General features: G+C 45.3%; 1 protein-coding gene across 1 annotated transcript in view; it reads left to right on the top strand.

Annotated features, from left to right (window-relative positions):
• The window catches only part of NOL10 (nucleolar protein 10), an 89,577-nt gene that overhangs the window by 32,214 nt on the left and 32,790 nt on the right, over positions 1-24,573 (top strand). The window contains exon 13 of the mRNA XM_040496058.1: positions 1,540-1,592. Within this exon, the coding sequence (XP_040351992.1) occupies positions 1,540-1,592 (53 nt within the window). The remainder of the gene's footprint in view (positions 1-1,539; positions 1,593-24,573) is intronic.

The raw sequence follows: 24,573 nt of genomic DNA, 5'->3' as shown, positions 1-24,573 counted from the left end.
AAATAAAGTTCTCCTCTCTTGCCCATGATCATGTTAATTTCTGCTGAACTTCCTTTCACTAGTTTTTTTTTTTCCTTCTTGTTCTTGGGCTTTGTTGAGGTTGCCGGTTTCTCTCGTTCATGATCGGTTTTAGTCCTGACCTTCCCCGGTTTAGTTCGGTGGTAAGTCAGCTGCTATCATTGTCCATATACGGCCAAGAAAGATCGTATTCCATGTGGAAAACAATCCGCCGTGTCCAGTCTGGGTTCTTGAGAGCCGTTAGATTAGAGCCCTCTCTGTGGTTTGGTGGGTAGGTGTGATTGTGTTTCCTTGTGGAATGCTCACTGCTGAATGATCCGTGTTCAGAGTCAAGCCAGTGAAGCCAGGCTTGGGGAGTATGTTTGGCAAGAACCTTCTTTCTGGTGGTAATCTGGCTCCTCAGTCCCCAGAACAACTTCTCCCACCGTGTCTAAAGGACGTAGGAGGTTTGGCTCTAAAATTCTCTGGCTTGTGACAAGGGCACTCAGTCCCGCTCAACTTTTTTTTTGATCTGTAAAATAAGGATGCTGTTAGTATTTCAGAGATTTTTTGCATGTGCACCAAGATAGTATCTGCGAAGGCGCTTACCAGGTTGTAAAGAACTCCCCAGACGGTGGCTGATTTCAGCTGCGTCGAAAGTGCCGTCGTTCGGAACAGGGGCTGTGAGCACTGGAGCCGCCTCAGGAGGCTTGCGGGGAGGAGCAGGCCGCAGGTGGCAGAGGGCAGGGTACAAAGCCTGGGACATGTGCACCCTGGTGCTGTGCCACAGAGTGACGGGGTCCTGGGGTAACAGGGGTGCCATCGTTGAATGCCAGGAAGTTTGCCCATCCGTCAGCTCTGCTTTCTTAAACTGTGCATCCCGGGAAGACTAAATGATTAACCACTCTGTTAGTTGAGGCCGTTAGGTTCCCCGACGACAGAATTATTGGGGAGAGTAAGGGCTGTGAGACCCTGGAGAGGTCTTTGCTGGTGTAGCTGCACACAGTACCCGCTCAAGTCAGTCCCTTGGTTTTCCACTCAGACGTGAGGTTTAACGCAAACCTTAGGAACTACTTTGCCGTGGTGTTTTGTGGGAGATGCTTTGCCTTGGTTCTTGGATTCCTGATTAACAGAAAGAAGCCTTTGTTCTTAATTTCTTCAGTTTATTATCATAAATGGTGTACCAGAACTACATTTTGTCCACGTACTTAAAGCTGAAAACTTGTACTGAAAGCTGAAAACCCCTCGGAGGATGATGGCAGGCTCTACGTAGGCCTGAGCACCCGACGGTGGGAACTGCTTGTGTACTTGGCTGGAATGTTTCGCCGATGGGGATGTTGTAAAGAACTTCACGGTACTTCAGGTGCCCCATCGAGGAGGGCCGGGGACGGAAGCCCATGACCCGCCTGGTTTCCGGGTCCGGCTCTTCGCCACGCACCGTCTTCTGGGCACCTGGAGCACCAGTCCATAGTGTAAAACAACTAGAAAAGGGCACCTTCCTTTTTCCCGCCTGTTTACCCTTCTCGTTGTGCTTATTTTTAGGAATGCTTCTTACTGCCAATGAAACCCCCAAGATGGGCATCTATTACATTCCGGTAAGTAATACAAATAGGAGTTACGGTAAAAATAGAACAAGCAAAGGTAGTTTATTTTTAAACTGGGTGTACTGAGGGCCTTCGGGTCTGCCTGCGGCTGCGTAAATTAAACACAGCGGGCTCACGGGTAGCTTCGCTTTGCTTCCTGGAGCCGGGAAAAGAATGCTTAACCATCGTTTTATGGGAAACTGCTTAATACCCCATTAAAGTAGACATTAAGAGTTAGTCTTTGTTCTTCAGATTTACATTTGGATTTTGTTTCCAAGTATTTCGGAATCTTGAACTTTAAGCCGTTAGCGATCAGGAGGCCTGATTCTGAACCAACAGCCTGGTGTTCTTAAGTCGCGTCATTTCTCTCACAAACTAGTTACACCTAAGAAACCTGTCTCAGGTGGACCTGCTTGGTGCTGGCACACAGCCAGTCCTGGCCCTTTGTTCTTCCTTAAAGAATTCTTCTCTTGCATATGACGGAAGCTTCCCTAACTTTACGTTTCAGATTATAGTAAGAAAGAGACGGGGAAGAGGGTCCCCTACACAGAAAACAGCATAGTACAGAGCTGGCACTCGATCACTTTATGGCCGACGAACAGCTCCGTTTCTGAGATTTGGGGAGAGGACGGGAGGGGTGAGGAGTGTGCCAGAGCAAGACTTTAGGGACGTGAATTCTGTAACTGCTGGCAGCCTCCATTTCGGAACGTTCTTCATATTTACCGTGGTTCTTTTGAAATAGCTTAACGGTGTATGTATTTCCCCCAAAAAAGTATTCTGGTGGATGTCAACTTTTTGTGGTTTCAGGAAACCGGTAAGTTGTTGAAAGCACTTTGAGGTACTCTTGGTTGTTAGTGAAACAGGCCATTCCAGCGGCAAACTTGTCTAAGTTGTCCTTCGTTCCATTTTCCCTGGTTGCTCAGACGCCGCTTCTGTCTTCCTGTCAGTTTATCCCTCTTTCCTTGTCTTCGTGTGGTCAGGGAATACATTCATCGATTGCATCAACTGTGCGTCCGGCCCCATCTAGACGCTGGCAGTGTCACGGGGTGTGGAGCGCTGTCCCCTCCCTCAAGCAGTCCCTTGGCAGGGAATGAAGAGAGGCAGTCCAGCGTGAGGGACGCCGTAACGGGACGAAGGAGGGTGCTCTGGGGCTCGGGAGGGGAGGCGCACCGCCCAGCCTGGGGCTGGGAGCTGACGGGGGGCACAGAGGGCACCGAGAAACCTGCCCGCGGGGTGGGCTTCCCAGGAGAGACCTGGGGAATGGTGACGTCCACGGGAAGGAGAGGGTGGGGTGCAGAGTGCGAGAGAGGTCTTGGAAGTGGAGGGAACGCTGTGCAGACATCAGGGAGAAAGTCCCCCACGTGGCCGAGCCACAGAGAGAGAGGGGTCGGGGTCAGGAGCCCGGGGGCGCGGCGTCTGGTAAGCCCGGTGGGCGTGTCGGCGGGGAGTCCTAGACAGGCGTTAAGTGGGGGAGTGATGGGATCAGATTTGCATCTGGGGAGGATTATCTTGGCTGCCACTAGGACAGTGGCTTAGACAGGGTCTAGTAAGATGACACCACAGCCACGTGCAGGAGCGACGACGGTGCCCGCGTTACCTGGGCCGGGCTTCCCTTCTCAGGGGTCGCAGCCTTTTGGGTTCTGGGATCTGAGAGGAGTGTGAACAGGCAGGCGGTCATTTCAGAGGCTTGTTGTCCTTGCGTTGCCGCACGGCGTGTCTCAGAGGTGTCTGCTGACGAGGGCTCGTGTAGATCACAAGAGATGCCTTGCCTGGGTCCCGCGTGACGTCGTCTTCCAGACAGAATAACATCCGCTCAGCCCCTAAACCTTACTTCTCCTCCCGAGAGAGGTCCTCTTTGGAGTGCTTACTGTGCTTTGGCCTTTAGCACTTGCCCGGAAGGTGTTGATGTCCCGTATACTAGAGGCATTTCCGCGTCAACTGTATGGAGACTCAACCAGTGGAGGGGGTCAGAGGTCTAAGACGGAGCATGGATGGCTGCATCAGGAGGCCTGCAGAAAGGGTCAGGAGCTGCAGGCCGCAGAGCCCTTTAGTGTAGACGCAGGAGGGGCGGTCCTGAGCGCTCGTGCAGTAAGACCACCTTCCCGGTTTGTGCGCCGCTGGGGGCGGTGGGGAAGAATTGGAAGATAGCGCGTAGCAATTGACGGGACGTAGGGAGTCAGGAAGAGGGAAAAGCGAAGACGGCAGCCCTGTTTCTGCTTGGGTAAGTGTGTAGATGAGGGAAAGGTTGGGGGATATTAAAAATTATTCTCCCTTTGAGGGGGGCGCCCGGGTGGCTCAGTCAGTTTAGCGTCCGACTCTTGGTTCTGGCTCAGATCGTGATCCACGGTTCATGAGTTCGAGCCCCCACGTCAGGCTGTGTACTGACAGTGCAGAGCCTGCTTGGGATTCTCTCTTTCCCTCTGCCCCTCCCTTGCTCATGTACGCACGCTCTCTTTTCCTCTGTCTCTGAAAATAAAATTATTTTCCCCTTGGTACATGTTGTATGCTTTATGAAGTGATCTTTAAAAGGAACGGCGCACCGTTTTTTTTTTTTTATTAGACAATGAATGAATGTTTCTATTTATGCTAAGTGTTTTACAAAGTATAAGGAAGTAAAAACCACCCATTCCCTCTTTGTAATATTATAAATGTTGGTAATATTGAGATGCAATAACTGTTAGTTATGATGCTATTGGTGTGAAGTCCTATTTTATATAAACATCTGCATCCTGGTTTCTTGAATTCACTTCAGAAGTATTAATTCCAAGGCATTAAAATTACCTACAACACTTTGAGTTGTCTCCATTGTTTTTCCTTTTACTTTACTTGCAGTGTAGTTAACACACTGTTACATTAGTTTCAGGTGGACAGTATAGTGATTCAGCAGTTTCACACATTATACTCCGTGTTCCTCCCAAGTGTACCCTCAGTCCCCTTCACCTGTTTCACCCATCCCCCCCACCCCTCCGGCCCCGTCATCTCCAGTGTTTTTCATTGCCTGGCCTGTGACATTTGTATCGTCTTAGAACTAGAGGAGACCCATTATTCACTTCTCTGTACCTCATTCTTGGGGTGGGCTTTTCTGTTCCAAGTAACGGGGGTTTTAATTAGCTTGAATGATAGGGGCCAGTACCAACGAGGGGGTGAGAAACTGCCTTCTTGACAAATGTTAGTCTCTCTTCTAAGAGCCTTTTAGTTTCAGCTTTGTAACGCAGAGTTAACAGAAGCCATGAAAAAGCCCATAGGGACCATCCGCTCAGGGTGACCGCAGTGACAGCGGGTGCACGTCCTTCTTCCGCAGCTAAGCTCAGTGCTGGGACTTGTACTCGGCGCTCCTTCCCGACCTGCCTTTCTACCCTGCGCTGCCTGGTGTTTTACAGCACCCTTGTCTTCACTTGGAAGATTCCGTCAGGGCAGGGAGAGAGCCCAGGGGTCTGAAAGCCTGCCATTTGTCATAAGGTTTTATCAGATTTACCAAACTGATCTTTGGCACGATGGTTTGAGGCCTATAAAAGCGGGGAAGTGTGTTTTTAATATATGATTCATGCCAAATTTAGGAGGTTTGGATTGCGATTTGTATTAATCTCTTATAATAAATCAGGTATGAAAGCTCTTTTCCCCCGCTTTGGGCCTGTACTAAAAAGGAAGGCAGGTTAATGTTCTCTTAGCTTGTTAAGTTTTGCGTTTCTATCTGATACCATCTTTCTTCAATACTTGAAATCTTTATAGATTAAATGTAATTCCCGGTGTATACGCTGTGCCACATACAGAGCCCCTCAAGCAACTAATCTTTTACGGCCAAGGTTCCTGCAGCTCCTTCCCCATTTTCTTAGTATACCCCTTTCTTCCCTCTCAGAGGCCAGGAAGTATTATTTTGCTTGTTTGTTTGCATTTTAAATTCCAGGGTCTAATTCAACTGCAGCTCCTGAGACTAATGCCAGGGATAGTTTTTCAGGCTTGGTTTTCCCCTGAAATGGAATTTAATCTTAGGGTAGTTCTTTATAATTAAGCCTTTGGCCTCTGTGTAGACTCTAGAGGGAATCCGAGTCTCCTGTGGCACCCCTCCCGAAACCCAGCCAGTGTGGTTAATATTGTTTCTGTTGGAAATGACCCTGAGTTCCAAGCTCCCAGTGTGTTAGGAGCTCCTGAAACCCCTCACACCTGAATAGTCGATTACTTGTAAGCTCGAGGATATATATATGGATGTGTAATCTTGAGGGAAAATGTAAGGGGAGGACACGTTATTATTTGTTCAGGAAGCTATTTGATTTAGAAGAATAAACGCCAAAAATGTAATTTTTAAAGCATGCAAATTGAAGCCACTATAAAGATTATACGCAATGTCACCGAACCCAGCAGTCAATATTGGCGGTTAGGTATTTTATTTTAAAACATTTCCTTAGGAAAAAAGATAACTCTATTGTTTTTATGGAAATGTTTTTACTATCTGTAAAAAATCGACCAAGCATTAAACATTTTAAGTTTCACTACTTATTTAACTTAAAATTGTGTTTTCAGTTTGGAAAGTATTTTGGAGCCCCGTTACCTGAAAATGTGGCAGAGCGAAAACACAAAGGACTATATTTAACCTGCATTAGCACTTGTATTTTTGCTGGGAAATAGCGCTGGAATTTATCCAGCGTAACGCGTAAGCCCACAAAACTCTGTCTTTGCGAAGAGAGGTAACGAAGTGTTGAGAATCATAAACGCTCAAGAGTGCTTGCTTCACTTGCGTACAAACCACGCACGCACGTCCTCACCAAGGCATGTAAAGCCCAAGGAAATGCAGACGTTTTTGAGCAGCCGAACGTTGTGAAATGTAATAAAAGGCTCAGACTAAGGAAAGAAGGTCTCTTCGCTTCAGCGAGTTGTCACTCTCAGCTGTGCAAAGGTCTGTTGCAGGGCCAAGGGCTTCTGATACCGTCCCTGGGTTCACTTGCTCCTGTCTTCGTAAGGGTTTGGTCGCTGGTTTGGGTCACACGTCCATGCAGTGGTCCTCAGAGACACAGTCAGGAAGTGCCACGTGGTTTGCGGGGGCGGTCGGGGGGGTGCTTTGGAAACAACCCGTCGCCTCCGGAAGTCGGTTTTAGGAAGTGGCATGAAACATTTTGTAGTCACCATATGGATACTTGCGTTTGGGCACACTTGGTGTGTTGCTCAAGAATTAAAAATGGGCGTAATTTTCTCATCAGTGTTTTCGTTCTCCAGGGGCTTTTGTGACCAAGACCAAAAAATTCAGTTGCAAATAATCTTGCCTGCTCTCGTCTGTGGCAAATTGGATTTTTAGCCTATTTCTGAACTCAGCCACTTTGTCAGACTGTTGTAGAGGCATTTCCGGATACTTGTTCATCGCTACCTGGCTACTCTCAGATACAGCAGCATCTTTCTTTAAGGCCAGTATTTCAAATATTACTGCTCTGGGGCGCTTTGGCATAATTTTCCAGAAGACTTTAAGAGCATAGCCATAGAGTGCTTTCTAACAATTAGTCCTTACCTCCACCTCTTAAGAATGTAACGAATTTTTGTCAGCTATCCAAATTACAAATAAGTTATTTTACAACGGACTTGACCATGTCTGAAAAGTAAATGCCTAAAAGTCTTAGATGGGTGGCCCTTTGCTCTCTTGCCTGTTAGTATTTTTATCATTTCCTGTATGATAAAAGTAAACGGAGGAGACCGACCAGTGGTTCTGTTTATTCAGCAAGGACACATCTTGTATGTGCTTGGAACCAGGAATGTGTTGGTGAGTGAAACCACCTTCCTGTCCTGCCTTTGTGAGTTCACGATCTGGGGGAAGATGATGGTAAACAAATGTGTAGCCAAATGCTGTGAAGGAAAGGATTGGGGTGCAGTGATAGGAATATGCTCCGGGATGGGGGGTGGTCAGAGGATCAGACCGCAATTATCAGTCTCCATTTTACATAAATATTTTATGTCTCCTTTTTTTTTTTTTTTAAACGCTTGTTTATTTTTGAGAGCAAGAGAGAGACAGAGTGCGAGCAGGGGGAGGGGCAAAGAGAGGGGGAGACACAGAATCCGAAGCAGGCTCCGAGCCATCAGCACAGAGCTCAACGTGAGGCTTAAAGTCACGAACCGTGAGATCATGACCTGAGCCGAAGTCAGATGCTTAACCGACTAAGCCACCCAGGCACCCCATTATGTCTCCTTTCTCCTTTCTGTATAGATGTTCTCTTCCTGGTTTAATCTTAAAGTTTAGGGTTAAAGACTTGGTCTTCTTTTTGTCTCATGATCACAGCACATATCTGCGGGCAAAATGGTGAATGACAGATCTGTTGCATGATCTCTAGAAACAAAGTGAACAGTAGAGTGAATCTGGGCCAACTGAGAAAGTGATGCTTTTCCAGGAGAGCCAGCTGTACGAATAGTCAGGTGCCCTTGCTTCCTTAATATGTGTATCACACACAGATCGCTTAACTTAATCTCTAAATAACACCTGGCACAGCTGACCAGTCCTCTTTGAAACACTACCTTGGCTTCTAGAACACTGTATTCCCTTGGTTTCCTCAGTCTTAGTTGGTTGCTCCTTCTGTGTGCGGTCAGGGCTCGGGCCTTACCTCTCTCTTCCTGACCTCCAAATCTTAGTGTACCCAGGAGTTTAGTCCTTGTCGCTTCTGTTTACATTCTTTCCCAAGGAGCTCATATGTCCCTAGGCTTTCTCTGACACCTGTGGGTTGATCACTTCCGAATTGCCATCTAAGTCTTTCCTTCTCGGAGCTGTAGTTAAATATCCACTAACCTACGTGGGTTCTCCACTTGGAGCTCTAACAGGCACATATATTTAATAGGTCCGCGGTGGAATTCTTGATCCCAGCTCCCCACCCTCACCCCACACCTGCCGGGTGTTCCTGTTTCGGCAGAGGAATCGCCATTCGCCCAGTTATCCGGGCCCAGAGTGCAGGAGCCAGGAGCCATGCTTCTCCCCACCCCTTTCCCCTCGCGCTCCCTCCTCCATCTGTCTGCAGGCCACGTCTACTCTGCTCCTGGTGGTGCAAACCCAGCCGTTTCCCAGTGCTTCGGTTCCCGTGCTCTCATCCGGATTGCCAGGATGGCCTCTTGGCTGCTCGTTTTGTCTTCTCTCTCTTGCAGTCTGTTTTCCATATAACAGCCCGAGTGATTTAAATATAAAAATAAAGACAAAACAAACGTAAATTGGATGATAACACTCTGCCGGCCTAACACCTTCCAAAGGCTTATCTGCTCGGCATAAGCCCTTTCATGACTTAAAATGACCTACATGCAGAAAAAGGCTAAAAATCCAGAGTCTCCATTTTCTCTCACCCATCGGAGAATAGAGGTCCCTGTAACCCATTAATCCGTTTATGGAGGTCACCAAATCCCCAGCCATTGTCGCCACCAAGGGGGAGTAACATAAATGAACCAAAACCGATACGTCAAGTTGGTAGACAGGAAAATTAAAATTAGAAAAGCAGAGTTCTGCTGTACACCCCCCCCCCCCCCCACCGAGCTTCACCTCTGGGGGCCAAGGGGAAAGCTGTGCTCGAACCTAAGCAGCCCACGTGAGGGGCACTTCTTGGGCTGTCGGGGTGTGCCTGGCCGTCAGGTGAATCCGTTGCGCTTCTTGATGAGACCTCCGAAACTTAAAAGATCATTTCAGAAAAACGTGAAATCGTGACTCTCACGTAGATGCCAGATAAACGTGTTAAAATATTTTACTTAGCCTGTTAATTAAACGAGGGAACCAGACCCAGTTACACCAGATCAAAGGAGGAATCTAAAAAAAGCACAGATCCACGTGGAATAAAGTTGCGTTGAGTTGGGTGCGTGCAGGTGGACACACATCGGATTTGTCAGAGGTGTGGAGGGTCAATCGTCTGGGACAGAACTCACACGCAAGTCTGGTATTTTGCATTGCTGCCAGGTACCTCCATTTACGGACTTGGAAGACAGATTCCAGAAAATCAGAATCACATCAGCTCGAAGGGGTTTGGCAAACTAAACGCCAGCACCTGCTTTTGTAAATAGTTTTGTTGGAACACAGCACACCCATTGGTGTACGTGTTGTCCTCGGCAGCTTTCGGACTAAAATGGCAGAGCTGAGCAGCTGACACAGAGGCCGTGTGCCCCATAAGCCCCGTAATAATGTACCAGGCCCAGAAAAAGTCTGCTGGCCCCTGCTTTAGGCAGTGCTATAGTTTTCCATGAACACATATTTTCCCGACACTTATTTATCTACTTCAAATATTTGTGTATGTCTTTCCTCCTCCTGATACAAAGCATGGGTTTCGGGGGCACATTTTGGCCTTTTCACTGCTACACTCCCAGCACCTAAAGGAGCGCCTGTTTGTTACACGGTAGGCATCCAGGTAGCACGCGGTGAAAAATTAATAAAACTAAGATGTGGGAGAGTAACCCGATGACTGTGATTTGGAGAATCTTAGATAATGATTGTCAGCTTCCACAGTGGCTGGTTGGCAATGCTGATTTTTAGCTGTTCTACCAAAGTCGCATTTTCCATTTGCCTTTTGCTGCTACCACTATTGAATGACAAAAGTACAAAAAGAAGAACATGGCTTCTAAGTGCCAGAGTGTAATTTTTATACAGTAGGATAAGGATCAGTTCCTTTGCTCTGACAGTGCATTCTAATCAGCCAGATCAGAACATCTTGGAGTGATGCAATCTTTGTATTTGGGAGTACTGACAGATTTATAAAAGTAATACCCTGTCCAGAAGGTTTAATGGTGATGCTGTTAAGAGGATTAAGTCTTTCCTAGAAGAATACAAAAGGAAAATATGAAGGTAAGGGCATTTAGCTTTTGTTGGACCCTTTTTGAAATTTGTGCAGAAGTTGGCTTTTCATCTGGGTAAGGAAGACTTATCTGTTTTAAAGATTGGAAACGGTGCCTTTGTTTTTCTTCCTGTGCATGCCTGTGCTTTGAAGTAGGAGTTGGCTGAAAGTGCTCTGCAGGCTCCTGTCTAAGACGTGGGTTTGAATCTGGACCACGATTGGTCCGGTGGATCCATTTCAGTTCCAGGCCAACACTGAAAGCCCTTTTGTGTCCACTGATTGGATATTTGGAAATTCCCCAGATGTGAGATCTGTCTGGCCACCTGGTGTATGGTGAAATGGCCTTGAATATACTGGTGTCCAAGTATAGCCCTCAAGGTGGCAAATCACATTTTCACCTGAAACGCTCATTCAAGGAGAGGGCTGTTAGACACAGCGACAGAAGTAGATTTTGTTAGAAATTCCGGTCTCAGAATGCCAGTAGCAACATACTGTCTTGGTTTAGGGAGGTAGTGCCAGATGCAGAGAAAACCATCCCCCCGGGGAATTTGCTAGCACACAGAGGATGTACAAGACAGAATGTAAACAAGTAGTTGCTGAATTGTTTCCTCACTAAAGGAATTTTCAGCGTGCTGTAAAGGAAAAGGGGAAGCTTTTGAAGCACAGAACACGAGAGAAGGAAGGAACTTGGGGGTCACCTGGTCCAACTCCTTAATTTATAGCTGAGGAATCAAGTTATTTGTCCAAGGTCAAATGACAAGTCGGTGGGCAGGGCTGGCTCTACAAGGCATGTCTTTGGTCCGCGTTACAGAGTGGAAAGACATCAGATTTTGTGATTAGTCTCACCTGACTCTGAATACCAGCTTCGTCACTTAAAAATGTGGTGACCTTGAGGGAGTTACTTACCCCGTCTGAGCCTTAGTTTCAGGAACTGCGGAAGGGGAATGAGGTAAGGCGGTCGTGTGGAATAGATTTATCACGTCATTCATCACAGTGGCAGGCACGTAACAGATGTCCAGTTGATGATGACTGTTACAGCTTTCCTACAGCAGCAGAATTCAAGGAGCCCAGTGGCAGAGAGTATCTGGCATTATGTTATGTGGCCTTCCTGTTGCTTTTGGAAGGAATGTGCTTTGAGCAAAACAGAGATATACTGAAAGGTTTGTGACAAAACCATTAAGTACAGACTAGGAAAACGAGTTCAGAAATATGGCTTGGTATTGTTCGGTCTGTTACAGATCATATAAAATGCAGGCTGAGAAAGAGCATTTGAATGCCATGAGGTTTGCTGCTGTTGAAACAAAGCAAGGGGCGCCTGGATGGCTCAGTCGGTTAAGGGTGCGACTTCGGCTCAGGTCATGATCTTGCAGTTCGTGAGTTCGAGCCCCGAGCCGGGCTCTGTGCTGACAGCTCGGAGCCCGGAGCCTGCTTTGGATTCTGTGTCTCCCTCTCTCTCTGTCTCTCAAGAATGAATAAATGTTAAAACAGAGAAACAGAAAGCAGTGATGAAATCTGGTTGCTAAAATAAGAACTCTGATTTTTAAAAACTGAAGTCCATTTCCCTTCCATTTTATCGTCAAAGCATGCTCTTTATAGAAAATGGCAAATAGGGGCGCCTGGGTGGCTCGGTTGGTTGAGCGTCTGACTTCGGCTCAAGTCGTGATCTCACAGTTTGTGGGGTCGAGCCCCAACGTTGGGCTTTGTGCTGCTGATAACGCGGAGCCTGCTTCGGATTCTGTCTCCTCTCTCTGCCCCTCCCCGACTCACTCTCAAAAATAAACAAATGTTAAAAAAATTAAAAAACAAGAAAATGGCAAGTAAAGATAAGTAGAAAGCTCAAACACCTTTCCACCACCCAAACACAAACACATTAACATTTTACTGTATTTTCCCCATTGTTTTAATCTGAAACATTGTTTCTGTGGTCTCATATCTTGCTTTCTCCCCACATCAATATAAACTCCTGGAGATGAGTAAAAAGTGGGTTTTGTGTGTGAATATAAGAAATAATATAGAGCTATTTTTAAAAATGTTGAGATATCAGAAAAGTGAAAAGAACACTCATAGCCTCACTAGTCAGACATTCTTGCTAACATTTTGTTATATTTTCTTTGTATTTGGGAATATTTTAGTGGCCATCGATTAGGTTTATAGCACAGTCCTATAATTAAGTTCACTTGGCTTACATAAATATAAATGGAAGTCCTGTGACGTGCGGAGGGCTAGTGTGATAGAGCACACGGTGTCACTTACGTGGCGGCTCATTCCGTGTGGTGGACGCGTGTCCTGGACCGAACTGCACGGGGGAAGAGCCTTTTGTCAACTAAGAAAATTCAGTCCTAATCCCTAAGGGGTCCACTGTATGTGATCAGTCAGTTCCCTTCTGTGCACTGAGGAAGGTACTGGTTCTGTGTCATTCTTGGGAGAATAGAGAAAGTAGTGTCTATTTTTCATGTCACGTGGTTGAGATGAACGACGCCGTTGGCGAAAGGCTGCTTGAGTCTGTCATTGGCCGCAAAAGAGGTTTCCCCGGGTATCTCTCATGGTGCTGCCACGCTGAGTGTGATCCTGATAATTGGAGGTACGGGGTTTGGGGCATGACGAGGCCACTAGATGCAGGTCACGCATTGTATCTGCCCTGTCCCAACACTGAGAAAAATGTGCTCTCTCACTTACTGAAGGGTATCCCAAAGGGATTTTCAAATTTTTATTTCTGCTCGTACTCCGTTTAGTCTTACCTGCTTGATGTTAGAGCCTGATCTCCATATAAGAGGTTAAACCAATGAAATTGAACTTCAGAAATATTACCATGCAGTGGATGGAGTGAGAGAAGGGAAAAGATTTTGAAAACACAGTTAGCAAGTTCAGGATGGGCAAGAGGGCTTAGCAGCAGCCTCAGTGGAAAAGAGGTCTGGGAATTCTCTCCAGCTGTAAGTCCGAGGGACGGGTGTTAAGCAGAATGTTGGCCGTGACTCCACACGTGAATGGGGCAGAGAAGGACAAGGAGGTGCAACGAAGGGGTGATCTGGGGCCTCTTCGTGTGGGAATGTTCATTGAGAAATCTTTTGCAGGCTGAGGGTCAGAGCAGAAGAGAGTACAGGAATCGTGTTGTCATGCACATGCAGAGAAGGCGTGTTGTTAGGATGTAGGCAAAGAGGAAGATCATGGAAGAAAGGCACGTGTGTGAGGCAGAGGAAGTGGTGGGGTGTCGGACTGCAGGAGAAAATGTCTATGACTCAGAGTATGGGAAGAGCTGTCGGAATGTGGGGGGAAGTGCAAAGAAGAAAACGACAAATTTGAAGGAAAAACACCGTTCATTGTGCACTGAGTTCAGTTTTCAGATCGAGATGCATGTTTTTTAGATGTCTTGATTCATAATAATGCAAATGGAACATATATTTAATTTTGTTCTCCAAGAAAAGCATTTTAAAGATAGAGCTAAGCCTTTAAGATCTAGAAGGGTAAGGTATCTTACGAAAAATAAAAGACCGAATTTTATGGAGAAAAAAATGTGAGGCACATATAGGTTAGTGGAAGGGTTAGATCCAAAGCGTGTGTATTTTCATTACCTTTTCCCGGTGAACAAAAGGAGAGGGATGCGGCACGGATGCCCCCTTTACTGGGGGGTGAGTTTCCTTTCCAACCCAAGTTTACAGCAGATCTGTCATAATTCAACTTCATCTTATGCATGAAATTGTTTTATAAGGCGTGGTATGCCGTCTGTAACTTTTCCGTTACATATTCGTGACTATGAAATGGGAAATAAAAGTCAGGCAGCTGGCTAATAAGGTATTCTGTTCTAATACAGACAAGTTGTTTGCGTGTTTACGACAGGGAAGTGTGGGCTTCCTATTTTAATCTGAACACTTTCAGGCAGCAACATAGTATCTGAGGCATTTTCCCCGACAATGGAAACCCTCCAAATCATTTCCATTTTTGATGACAACTTATTTGGTCGTAAGAATGGCAGACCTGGGGCGCCTGGGTGGCGCAGTCGGTTAAGCATCCGGCTTCAGCCAGGTCACGATCTCGCGGTCTGGGAGTTCGAGCCCCGCGTCGGGCTCTGGGCTGATGGCTCGGAGCCTGGAGCCTGTTTCCGATTCTGTGTCTCCCTCTCTCTCTGCCCCTCCCCCGTTCATGCTCTGTCTCTCTCTGTCCCAAAAATAAATAAACGTTGAAAAAAAAATTAAAAAAAAAAAAGAATGGCAGACCTGTGGGAAGCATTAACGTGCATCACTCGGGAAGTCCTTTTCTGAGCATCCCGTCACATTTGCAGAAGTTAATTGCAGTTCTGGTTAGGTTAAATGCATGTCATTTTCATGTGGAGGTACTTGATGTGCACGTGACATATGCTTTATTATGTTAATACGTCAGATGATGCTTAGTTTTGCTTATATAGTTACATGCCTGCATGCCCACTTTCTTGAAAATAGACGACAACTTCCTATTCGGGTGCTACTTACTCAGCTTGAATCAGATGTTGACCAAAAGGCTTGTCTCCTAGAGAGACAAGTTATGTCTCTTGGGGCTTACCACTTTGATCTCTTTGCCATCCTTATTATTTTGGGCAAGATAGAGTTGGCAGTAGAGCTAGTACACCAGCGTCCTGTTGGTGTGGCCATGTAGGTGGTGGTGATGGGCTCGAGTGTCCACAATCAGGGATTGGTTTTAGCTTCTGAGTGTGCCTGACTCTTTAAATCATATGTCACTTTCTTCAGTTAATATGCCCATTGCCTGCTCTGATTTTTTGGTGTGTTTTGTTTTCTCCTTAAAAATAGAAGGCGAGCTGGGGCGCCTGGGCGGCTCAGTTGCTTAAGCATCCATCTTTGGCCCAGGTCGTGATGCCACGGTTCGTGACTTCGAGCCACGCAGTGGACTTGCTGCTCTCAGCACAGAGCCCACTTGAGATCCTCTCACCCCCTCTCTCTGCCTCTCCCCTGCTCCCGTGCTTGTGCTCTCTCTTTGTCAAAAATAAATAATAACCATGTAAAAAAAAAATACAACGTAAGTTCTACAAATAGGCAAGAATTTTGGGCCGCATTCTTTTACATTCTGTTTTCTGACATGCACAGAAAACGGTAAGAAAGGTCTAGGACTCGCGCAGTCTTTACTTTGACTTCATGTTCTCAAATCCCAAGAAAGTTGGTCCCCTGCTGCCATGTTCTCGGGTGTAAGCTCCACAAGGGCAGGACTTCTGTTGTTACTTTTTGTTGTGGCTCTCGTGCCTAGAACAATGGCTAGTGCTTCACAGGCTCTCACCGAATATGTGCTGACCTGAAGGAATGGATGGTATTGACTTGATTTTGAAAATTTTATTACGGAAGAATTTCAGATATGCATAAAAGCAGAAGTATAGTGAACCCCCGTGTACTTATCTCTTTGCTTCGGTATTTTCAGCTTTGGGGCGAAGTGGGGGTAGGATTGGTTTATGTTCCTAGCACTTCAGGCTGCTCCAGAAGGTAGTTGTTAAAAATTGTTAAACGGAGAGGTGCCTGGGTGGCTCAATCGGTTCATCAGGTTATGATCTCAGTTTGTGGGTTCGAGCCCCGCATCGGGTTCTGTGCTGACAGCTCAGCCTGGAGGCTGCTTTAGATTCAGTCCCCCTCTCTCTCTGCCCCTCCCCTGCTTGCACTCTGTCTGTCTCTCAAAAATGAATAAAACATAAAAAAAACATTTTTTTAAAATTGTTAAATGGAAATGAATAATTTGACCTTCACCTTGGCTCATATGTTTTATTAGGTTGTGTATTTACCTGCGTGAAGAACGGAACATTATTGTTGGTTGGAAAGAAATCACGTGTAAATGATAGTGAGGCATACTGAAAGGAAGGTTAGGTCTGCCTATCCATGTTTCTTGTGCGTCTGCACATGGTCGTGTCATTCATTCATTCATTCATAATTGTACTTTTTAGAGCAGTTTTAAGTTCGCAGCCAAATTGAGTTGAAAGGACAGAGAGTTCCCACACACTCCATACACACATTCACACACAATACACTCTCCTTCATTGTCAACATCCTGTAGCGGGGTGGTACGTTTGTTACACTGGGTGAACCTGCGTTGACGCTACATTATTGTCCAAAGTTATTAGGGTTCACTCTTGGTATTGTTCGTTCTGTGTGTTTTGACAAAGGTAAAATGATGCGTATCCACCATTATGTATCATACTGTATAGTTTGCACTGCCCCCTCCCTCCCGAAAATCCCCTTGTGTTCACCTTGTTTATCCCTCCCAATGGCTCTCGCGAAGCCCCTGGAAACCACTGAACTTTTTACTGTCCACACAGTATTGTCTTTTCTAGAATGGCATAAAGCTGGAATCGTAGACTATGTAGCCTTTTCAGATGGGCTTTTTAAACTTAATACGCCTTCGATCCCTCCGTGTCTTTTTGTGGCTCAGTAGCTCATTTCTTTTTGTTGCTGAATTCTGTTCCGTTGTCTGGATGAACCACAATTGGTTTATTTTTCCACCTGTTGAAGAGCTTCTTGTTGCCTCTAGTTTGGGCATTTATGAATAAAGCTGCTCTCAATGTTTATATTGAGCATCTGACTCTAGATTTCGGCTCAGGTCTCACAGTTTGTGGGATTGAGCCCCGTGTCGGGCTCTGTGCTGACAGCGTGGAACCTGCTTGGGATTTTCTCTTGTGGGCGTGTGCGTGCGCGCGCTCTCTCTCTCTCTCTCTCTCTCTCTGTCTCTGCCCCTCCCCCTCTGGTGCTGGCACACATACCTGCGTGTGCATGCTCTCTCTCTCTCTCTGTCTCTCAAATAAATAAAAGTAAACGTTAAAAAAAAAAAAAAAAGAAATGTCAAATCAGATTGTCTTGAAATTCTTTCTCCCATGTGTAGGAGTTAAAACTCTGGAGCTTCAGGTATTATTGTGCTAAAGTGCTTCCTGGGAAGAAGTTTTGATCTTTTGGGTTTTTTTGATGCATCTCCGTGGAAAGGATCAAAGGTTGTAAGTGCATTAGGTTCTTGAATTTTCTGGAAGAAAAAAAAAAAATCTTTCCTCAAGGTCTTATCTCCGTCCATATCGCAAATACCAGTCCAGGTGTTCCCTGAGGACCTCAATCCTGAATTATGAGCTGGGCTTCGGGTCCTTTGTAAAGACTGTCCGAACCAGTTGCTGTTTCAGTTCGCTGTTGTAGGGGGCTTGCTAACCCTTCGTACCTGTATCTGCGCCTCAAGTCCTTTGAGGGGTGCTATTTGCTTGTCTTTAGAAAAAAAAGTCCTAATTAAAAAAACAAACGTAAAAATAGACAATCACAATAGAAAGGAAAAGTTCTTCCCAATCACCCCTCCAAGTACCGTTATTAACAAGATGGGGTACAGCTCTTTGCGGGGTCAGGTCAGTTCTCTACCTTGCTCAGCTCCCAGGCCCTACACACGCAAGCGTGTGTACTTGAGCAGAATTGGAATCTCATTATGCGTATTATTATGAAAGGTTTTTTTGTCTTTAACAGTGTATCATTTTGATCAGCACGAAAGTCAAACCCATTCTTTTTGATCGGTGCCTGGTATGTCATTTAGAGAGTGATGGTGGTTTATTTACTTAGTTTCCTATTCATGGATGTTTATTTATCTCATTTCTTTCAATTCTGTAAACCACAGTTCAGTAGAACATTCTGCAATGATGGAAGTGTTCTAGAATGCTCCACCCACCATAGTAGCCACTACCTATATGGGGCTCTTGAGCATTTGAAATGTGCTTAGTGTGCCTGAGGAACTGGATTTAAAATTTTATTCCATTCGAATTAAATTAAATATAAATAGCCACACGTGGCTAGCAGCTACTATATAGGACAGCATGGCTCTCAATGATTCCGGAGTCAAGTTAGGTCGTAACACCGTTTGCTTGGATCACATAACTTTGGCCTTCATAAACACAGCTTAATGGTGTTTGATGTTTCACACTCCTATGACGTGTATTTTGTAAACCTCTTTTAAAGAAATATTGTTCAGTATTGGAGTCCCTTAAAGAAAGATCTCTTACTTCTTGAGTTTAGTTCCAGGAGTTTCTATTTCTAGACATGTCCCTATCAAGTAATTGGTATCTTTTTACTTTACCCTGCGTGTCTTTCTGGCTTGGTTGGCAAGGAACCCAGAGGGAAAATTTTGGTCAGCTAATGCGGGTGTCGTATGTTACCCTTGCCCACTCCCCTACCAGACTGCATAGTTTTCCATTCATTCTGAGCTTACAGATTTCGTGGTGGATATGGATTTGCTTATAAAGCCCCCTTCTTTTTCCAGATAGATTTTACGTGAAGTTTTTAGATCTGTCCTGACTTCACTGAAAAAAAGCTTAATGCTGTGTACACGCTGCTTCCCTCTCACAGACCCCTCCGCCAGCATCGATCCTAATCAGGTCTTTAATATTGTCATGTGTCTCATGCCTGTTTATCATTTCAGTGGGAAATACAGATATTTGAACTCTGAAGTAGACGTTCTGCTTAGGGTTGTAGAAAGTTACTTAAATACATAGCGGTTGGCCACACATTATTCAATTATGAGTCCATTTTGGGTTCGTTTACCCTCTTCGTTCGCTCTGCCAGTATAATGCTCTCCGTTGGCTTTTTTGAAGGATGTATGAGAAATCTTACTTTGCTTGAATTTAAAATGTCTTCAGGATTTCCTACTTCCGTGTGTGGCACTGTGTAGGTAAACGGTAACTGCAAACGGGGGACAAAATGTTTTTTGATCCTCGTGGAATAGCGTTGTTGAGGCGTAGGACCTCGAGAAAAAGCGTACCTGTCATTTTCAAACATTTCCTCTTCCTTCGTTTCTGCCGAGGTCCCATTTCTAGAGATCTTAAAATATTAATATACCGCCAGTCTTTACGTAGACTTCAGAATTACAAATTGGAAAGCATAAGAATGTGCAGAACAGTTATAAATAAATTCTTCTGCCTGCAAGGAAGTGGGATGGAACCAGGAAACTAGTGATGTGGTCACCAGGATAACACAGGACAGCCATCTGTGTGAGCCTTAGCGGGAATCGGGTGAGAAAACAAGATCTGGGGGAGCGCTCACTGCCAGGTGTGTGATCAGAAAGATAAATACATTCTCACAGGATAGAACTGGCGTGGTGCCTTCAGCCCGTGGGGGGTGTGTGTGTGTGCGTGCGCGCGTGTGCGCAGACCTAGCCGTCAAGGTTGAGCATTTTTAGCGTGGTTAGGAAATTGGGAGAGGAGGAGGCTGAAGTGGCCGACATTAACACTGCCTTGCAGGTATTGTCACTGCGGACCCTGGCTGTGAGCTCTAGGAAACTTGACCCGGGGTTTCAAGTGTCGTGTGATGGTAACCATGAAGTAGGGGCTGGGGTGCGAGGCCAGGCTCTCCAGGACAGAAGCAGTGGGAGGCCTTCAAAGAAACAGATGTTCCCTATTTAACTAGCAGTGGACTTTGAAGAAGTTTGGGACTGTAGGAAGATATTCTTCCTCTTGAGAATTTAGGGCCTTGTTGGCAATTTCACGGAAAGCAGAAGCAGAAAGCGTTTTAGCAGAAATTAAGAGTTGCTTAGGTTTGCAACTTATAATGCAGTTTTGACTGCTTAAGAGAGAAATTTAAGAGATTTGTGTTATTGAAGGGATTTCATGGTTTGGAATAAAGTGTTTGCTCTCTTAAATTGCAGTGGTTCGCCTGAGTGTGATTCTGTTCCTAAATTTAGCAGAAATACTGGGTTTTCGCTAAGCTTCCATGTTCTAAATGCAGTCAGTGCGTGTCCAGTGGATATATGTGTCCGGTTTTCAAAAAAAAATGGTCACTTTGGTTTCCCAGACGCTTTCTTGACTTTCCGGCACCTCAAATAAACGTTGATGGTTTTAAAAAAGAAGAGAGTGGACGGAGTTTGTGTGTCTGTGCACTTGGTGAAGTAAGGAGACAGGAGAGTGTATCTGTAGGCACGGTCTTGTCATAGAAGTTTGCTGAAAGGTAATTTCATGATAACAGCTCCTTTTGAAAAGAACTGAAGTGTGTCCCTGTCTTCAGTTTTGCTCATCTTTCCACTTGATTTGTGTGTGTGTGGTGCGGGAAGAAGGGGAGGGAGGGGGACAGGTACAGTATTACTTGCATCTCTCCGGTCTCTCCTCCTGTAGTCCCAGTAGCCTCTCTGGTTCGTGGGATCTGGTCCCCAGATGAATCCTTATCGGGCCCCCTTTCCTGTAAGCTCATTTTATACCCCACATCCAAAATACGAAGTAAAAAAAAAAGTGTAAAACACACGAAGCACGTGACATTACAAATAGTAACCGTACAAAGCCAGATGCTTGAGGTCGAAACAGCTTTAGGAGTTGTTCTGGTGCCGGCCAGCGGTGCATCCTCGTTAGCAGCGTTTGACCGAATCTGACGCTGAGAAACAGTCCGCGAGATGTGGAGACCTCTCCAGATCAGCTGGCCTGAACTCAGAAAGGCAGGAGGAGCTCTTCTAGCTTAACGGAAACTGAAGAGGCATAATAAGCTAGTGCAACGTGTGATCCTTAATTAGGCTTTTAAAAATAACGGCTTCTTGGAGACACAGTTCGCAAGCCGTAAGTGATAACCCTTTTAAAGCGTACGATTTAGGAGCATTTAGTGTATTCCGAGTTGTGTAATAAGCACCACCGTCAAAGTGCACGTTGTAGCACACCAGAAGGAAGCCCCGTACCCGTCACTCCCTGACCCCCGACCCCCGTCCCCACCCCCTGGCAGCCACTATTCTACTTCTGTTTCTCTGGATTTGTTTCTCTGGATTTTCTTCTGTTTTCTCTGGAGTGTGGACATTTCACAGAAAAGGAGTTCGAGAATATGTGACCTTCTGTGTTTGGCTTCTTTCACTTAGCTTCATGTTTTCCAGGTTCATCCGTGTTGTATTATGGATCAGTGCTACGTTCCTTTTGAATTGCCGAATGACATTCCCTCGTATGGGAATCTTGTTTGGGGATCTTCGTCTTGTTAATCCGCTCATCGGTCGACGGACGTTTGGGCTGCTTTCCCTTTTGAAGTAAATGTTGCCGCTCCTACACGTAATGCTGCTGTAAGCATTTCGTGTGGACATGTACTTTTGGTTCTCCTGGGTGTGCATATTTAGGATTACACTGGCTGGATCGTATGGAAGCTCCGTGCTTAACTGAAGAGGCCACGCTGTTTTTTGCACGCCATTTTGCATTCCCACCAGCAGAATAGGAGGCTTCCGGTTTCTCCACGTCCTCAGCATTACTTGTTGCTTTGCATTTTCTTGGGTATTGCCGTTCAAGTGAGTGACGTGATACCTTAATTTGGTTTTGATTAGCGTTTCCCGATGACCAATGGTGTGGCACCTCTTTTCATTTGCTTTTGGCCTTCTTCAGATCTTTGGAGAAATTATTCAGATCCTTTGCCAAGTTTTTTTTTTGTTTGTTTTAATTTTTTAAATGTTTATTATTTATTTTTGAGAGAGAGAGCTCGAGCGAGCGCGCGCGGGGGAGGGGCAGAGAGAGAGGGGGACCCAGCATTCGAAGCAGGCCAGCTGTCAGCACAGAACCCAGTGTGGGGCTCAAACTCGGGAACCGTGAGATCATGACCTGAGCCAAAGTCGGAGGCTTAACCGATGAACCACCCAGGCGCCCCTCCTTTGCCAAGTTAAGATAAATTACTTATCTTTTTATTGTTGAATTGTAAGACTTCTTTATCAATTCTGTCTTTCCTTTGTTTTCCTTTCTGGAGTGTAGAGATTCTTGTTTGTTTTATTCAGTGCTGTATCTACCATGAAGAGACAAATGTCTGATATAACTATTTGTGTAATAAATGAATGGTGACCTTAGGCGATCTATTCTTATTTAAGAATGAGGCACGAAAATACCAATTGGAAGCTCTTTGTATGTGGTGGTCTTGTCTACTGTAGTTTTCATGCTGACTGTTGAGCTAATGACTGTAGGGTGATCTTTCACTCCCTGCAGAGAAGCATCCCCCAGTGTCTTTCTTTTTTTCTTTTTTTAAAAATTTGCATCCAAGTTAGCTAGCATATACTGCAACAAAGATTTCGGGAGTAGATTCCTTTAAGCCCCTTACCCATTTAGCCCATCCCCCCTCCACAACCCTTCCAGTAATCCTCTGTTACATGTTCTCCATATTGAAGAGTCTCTTCTGTTTTGTCCCCCTCCCTGTTTTTATATGATTTTCGTTTCCCTTCCCTTGTATTCATCTGTTCTGTGCCTTAAAGTCCTCAGATGAGTGAAGTCATAGGATATTTGTCTTTCTCTGTTCTCTAGTTTCACTTAGCATAATACCCTCCGGTTCCATCCCCGTAGTTGCAAATGGCAACATTTCATTCTTTTTGATTGCCGAGTCATACTCCGTTGCATATGTAGACCACATCTTCTTTATCCATTCATCGGTCAATGGACATTTGGGCTCCTTCCATACTTTGGCTGTTGTTGATCGTGCTGCTATAGATACTGGAGCATCCCCAGTTTCTTTATGGGAACATGGGGGGGTTCAGGCTGGCAGCAGCACCACATCAGTGGCTTTTGGTTTTCTGGAAGATGAGAAAAGAGCTGAGGGTCCCACTGGTGGACGTGCAGACTGCCACCTAATGAACTGATATCAGCCCCACAGTCAAGTCTCCTCGCCTGCTGCCCTCTCTTGTGGAGCTGTCTCCACTTCTCTTTCTCCAGAGAATCATCCTCTGGTCTCCTAAGGGCTGGTGGGAACGTAGGCGTTCGTCGTCTCCATCGCCTCCCCTCCATTCAGACCTAGTTTCCCAGGTGAAGTCCTGGGTCTCAAGGACTCCAGGGAAGAATTTACTCCCCTTTTTCTGTTCTCTACCTCCATAGGCCCCCAGCATTTACCACGTTAAATCCCTCGACTGCTGCATTTTCCTCTTTGGTTCTTTTTGTCCTTGAAGGTTAATGCCTCTTTATATTGATGGACTGTGAATTTTAACTAAGCTTGGGAGGGAGAGGAGACAAAAGCATGTCGTTAGCGCGCCGTTATTAACAAATCCCGGTTGTTGTCACTATCGGTCTTAATTTTGTATTTAAATATTTGCTCGGGGTATCCTGTCTCCCCCCAGCCGTTGGGGGTGACAGGCATCCATATCATGCTTGTCTGTACTCCCAGAGCCTCTCATACAGAGACTGACTGTCGGTTTGGTTGGCTAATAGTGAGTAGACAGTGGCATGAGCAATCTGACATATTTGTTCCGCTCGGCCTTATTCTCTTATCATTTCCTTCCAGTGTCTAAACTGCTTTTTCAAAAACTAACTCAAAATGCAAATCATGGCAGGTAATAATTTTTCTCCTTTTTGAAATCAACCTTTTAAAATGTTGAAATTCAATTGCTCCTTTGCTCATCTGATTTTTAGGAAGGAGAGGACAAAGCACTATGAGTACCTGTAAGTGACTCATAATTACTCACGCAAATGCATGTAAACTTGGGTATGCAATTAGGCAGCTCATTATGTTGCAAATGCAATTACATGCTTAAACGCATGGCCACTCCCTCGGCTCACCCAGCTGTCTCTCTGGTTTTGGGCTTACCTTCGGTTATTATTAAGCCCCAGCTGTCAGAATTTGAAAATACATGCTGGTGCCAGTGGTGCCTTTCAATTAGTAATGCAGGAAAAGTTTGAAAGGAAATTTTCCTTTAAGTGTACGTTTTGAATAGTCGGTCTTAGTTGGCAAAATCCCATTCTGCCCCTAGAGATGCAGGCTATGCAGTTAGAAAAATTAACCATCATAATATTATTTATTTATTTATTTATTTACTTATTTATCATTTTATTTATAGTACAGCATACCTCTGTTTTCTCTGATCCACGGTTCTGCGGTCCATAAACCCCTGAAAATTTTTTTATAATTCATTGGTGGGAAAACCTGACTTGACTTGCTTCATCGAGACTCAAACCTGCCATGTAATGATGAGGCTTTTTTTTTTTTTTAATCCCATATCACTGGTATGAATATGTATGGATTTTGCTGCAGAGATAGCAATGTGTCTGAATATGGACCGTTGACCCAGACCTCACCAAAGATTTTATATAATATACAGTATGCATACCACATTACCTTTTTCAGATGCACAAAAAATCTGAACTTCAAGTTCTTTCTGGACCCAGTAGTTTCTGATAAAGAGTTACGGCCTCCTAACAGATTTCTGGTTAAATACGACCTAAAATTCGTAAAGGGGGATGAAGAAACTCTCTGTTTGCTAAAGTGATTGTTATTTTTGCTGTTCTTGATACGATTTTCATCATTGCTCTAGCTCCAGAAACTGCT

The sequence above is a fragment of the Herpailurus yagouaroundi genome, unplaced genomic scaffold (assembly GCF_014898765.1).
Source record: "Herpailurus yagouaroundi ecotype Mexico unplaced genomic scaffold, PumYag 188, whole genome shotgun sequence".
NCBI classification, from domain to species: domain Eukaryota; kingdom Metazoa; phylum Chordata; class Mammalia; order Carnivora; family Felidae; genus Herpailurus; species Herpailurus yagouaroundi.
Note: the sequence above shows the minus strand (reverse complement) of the source record. Positions and strands in the feature narration are given on the sequence as shown.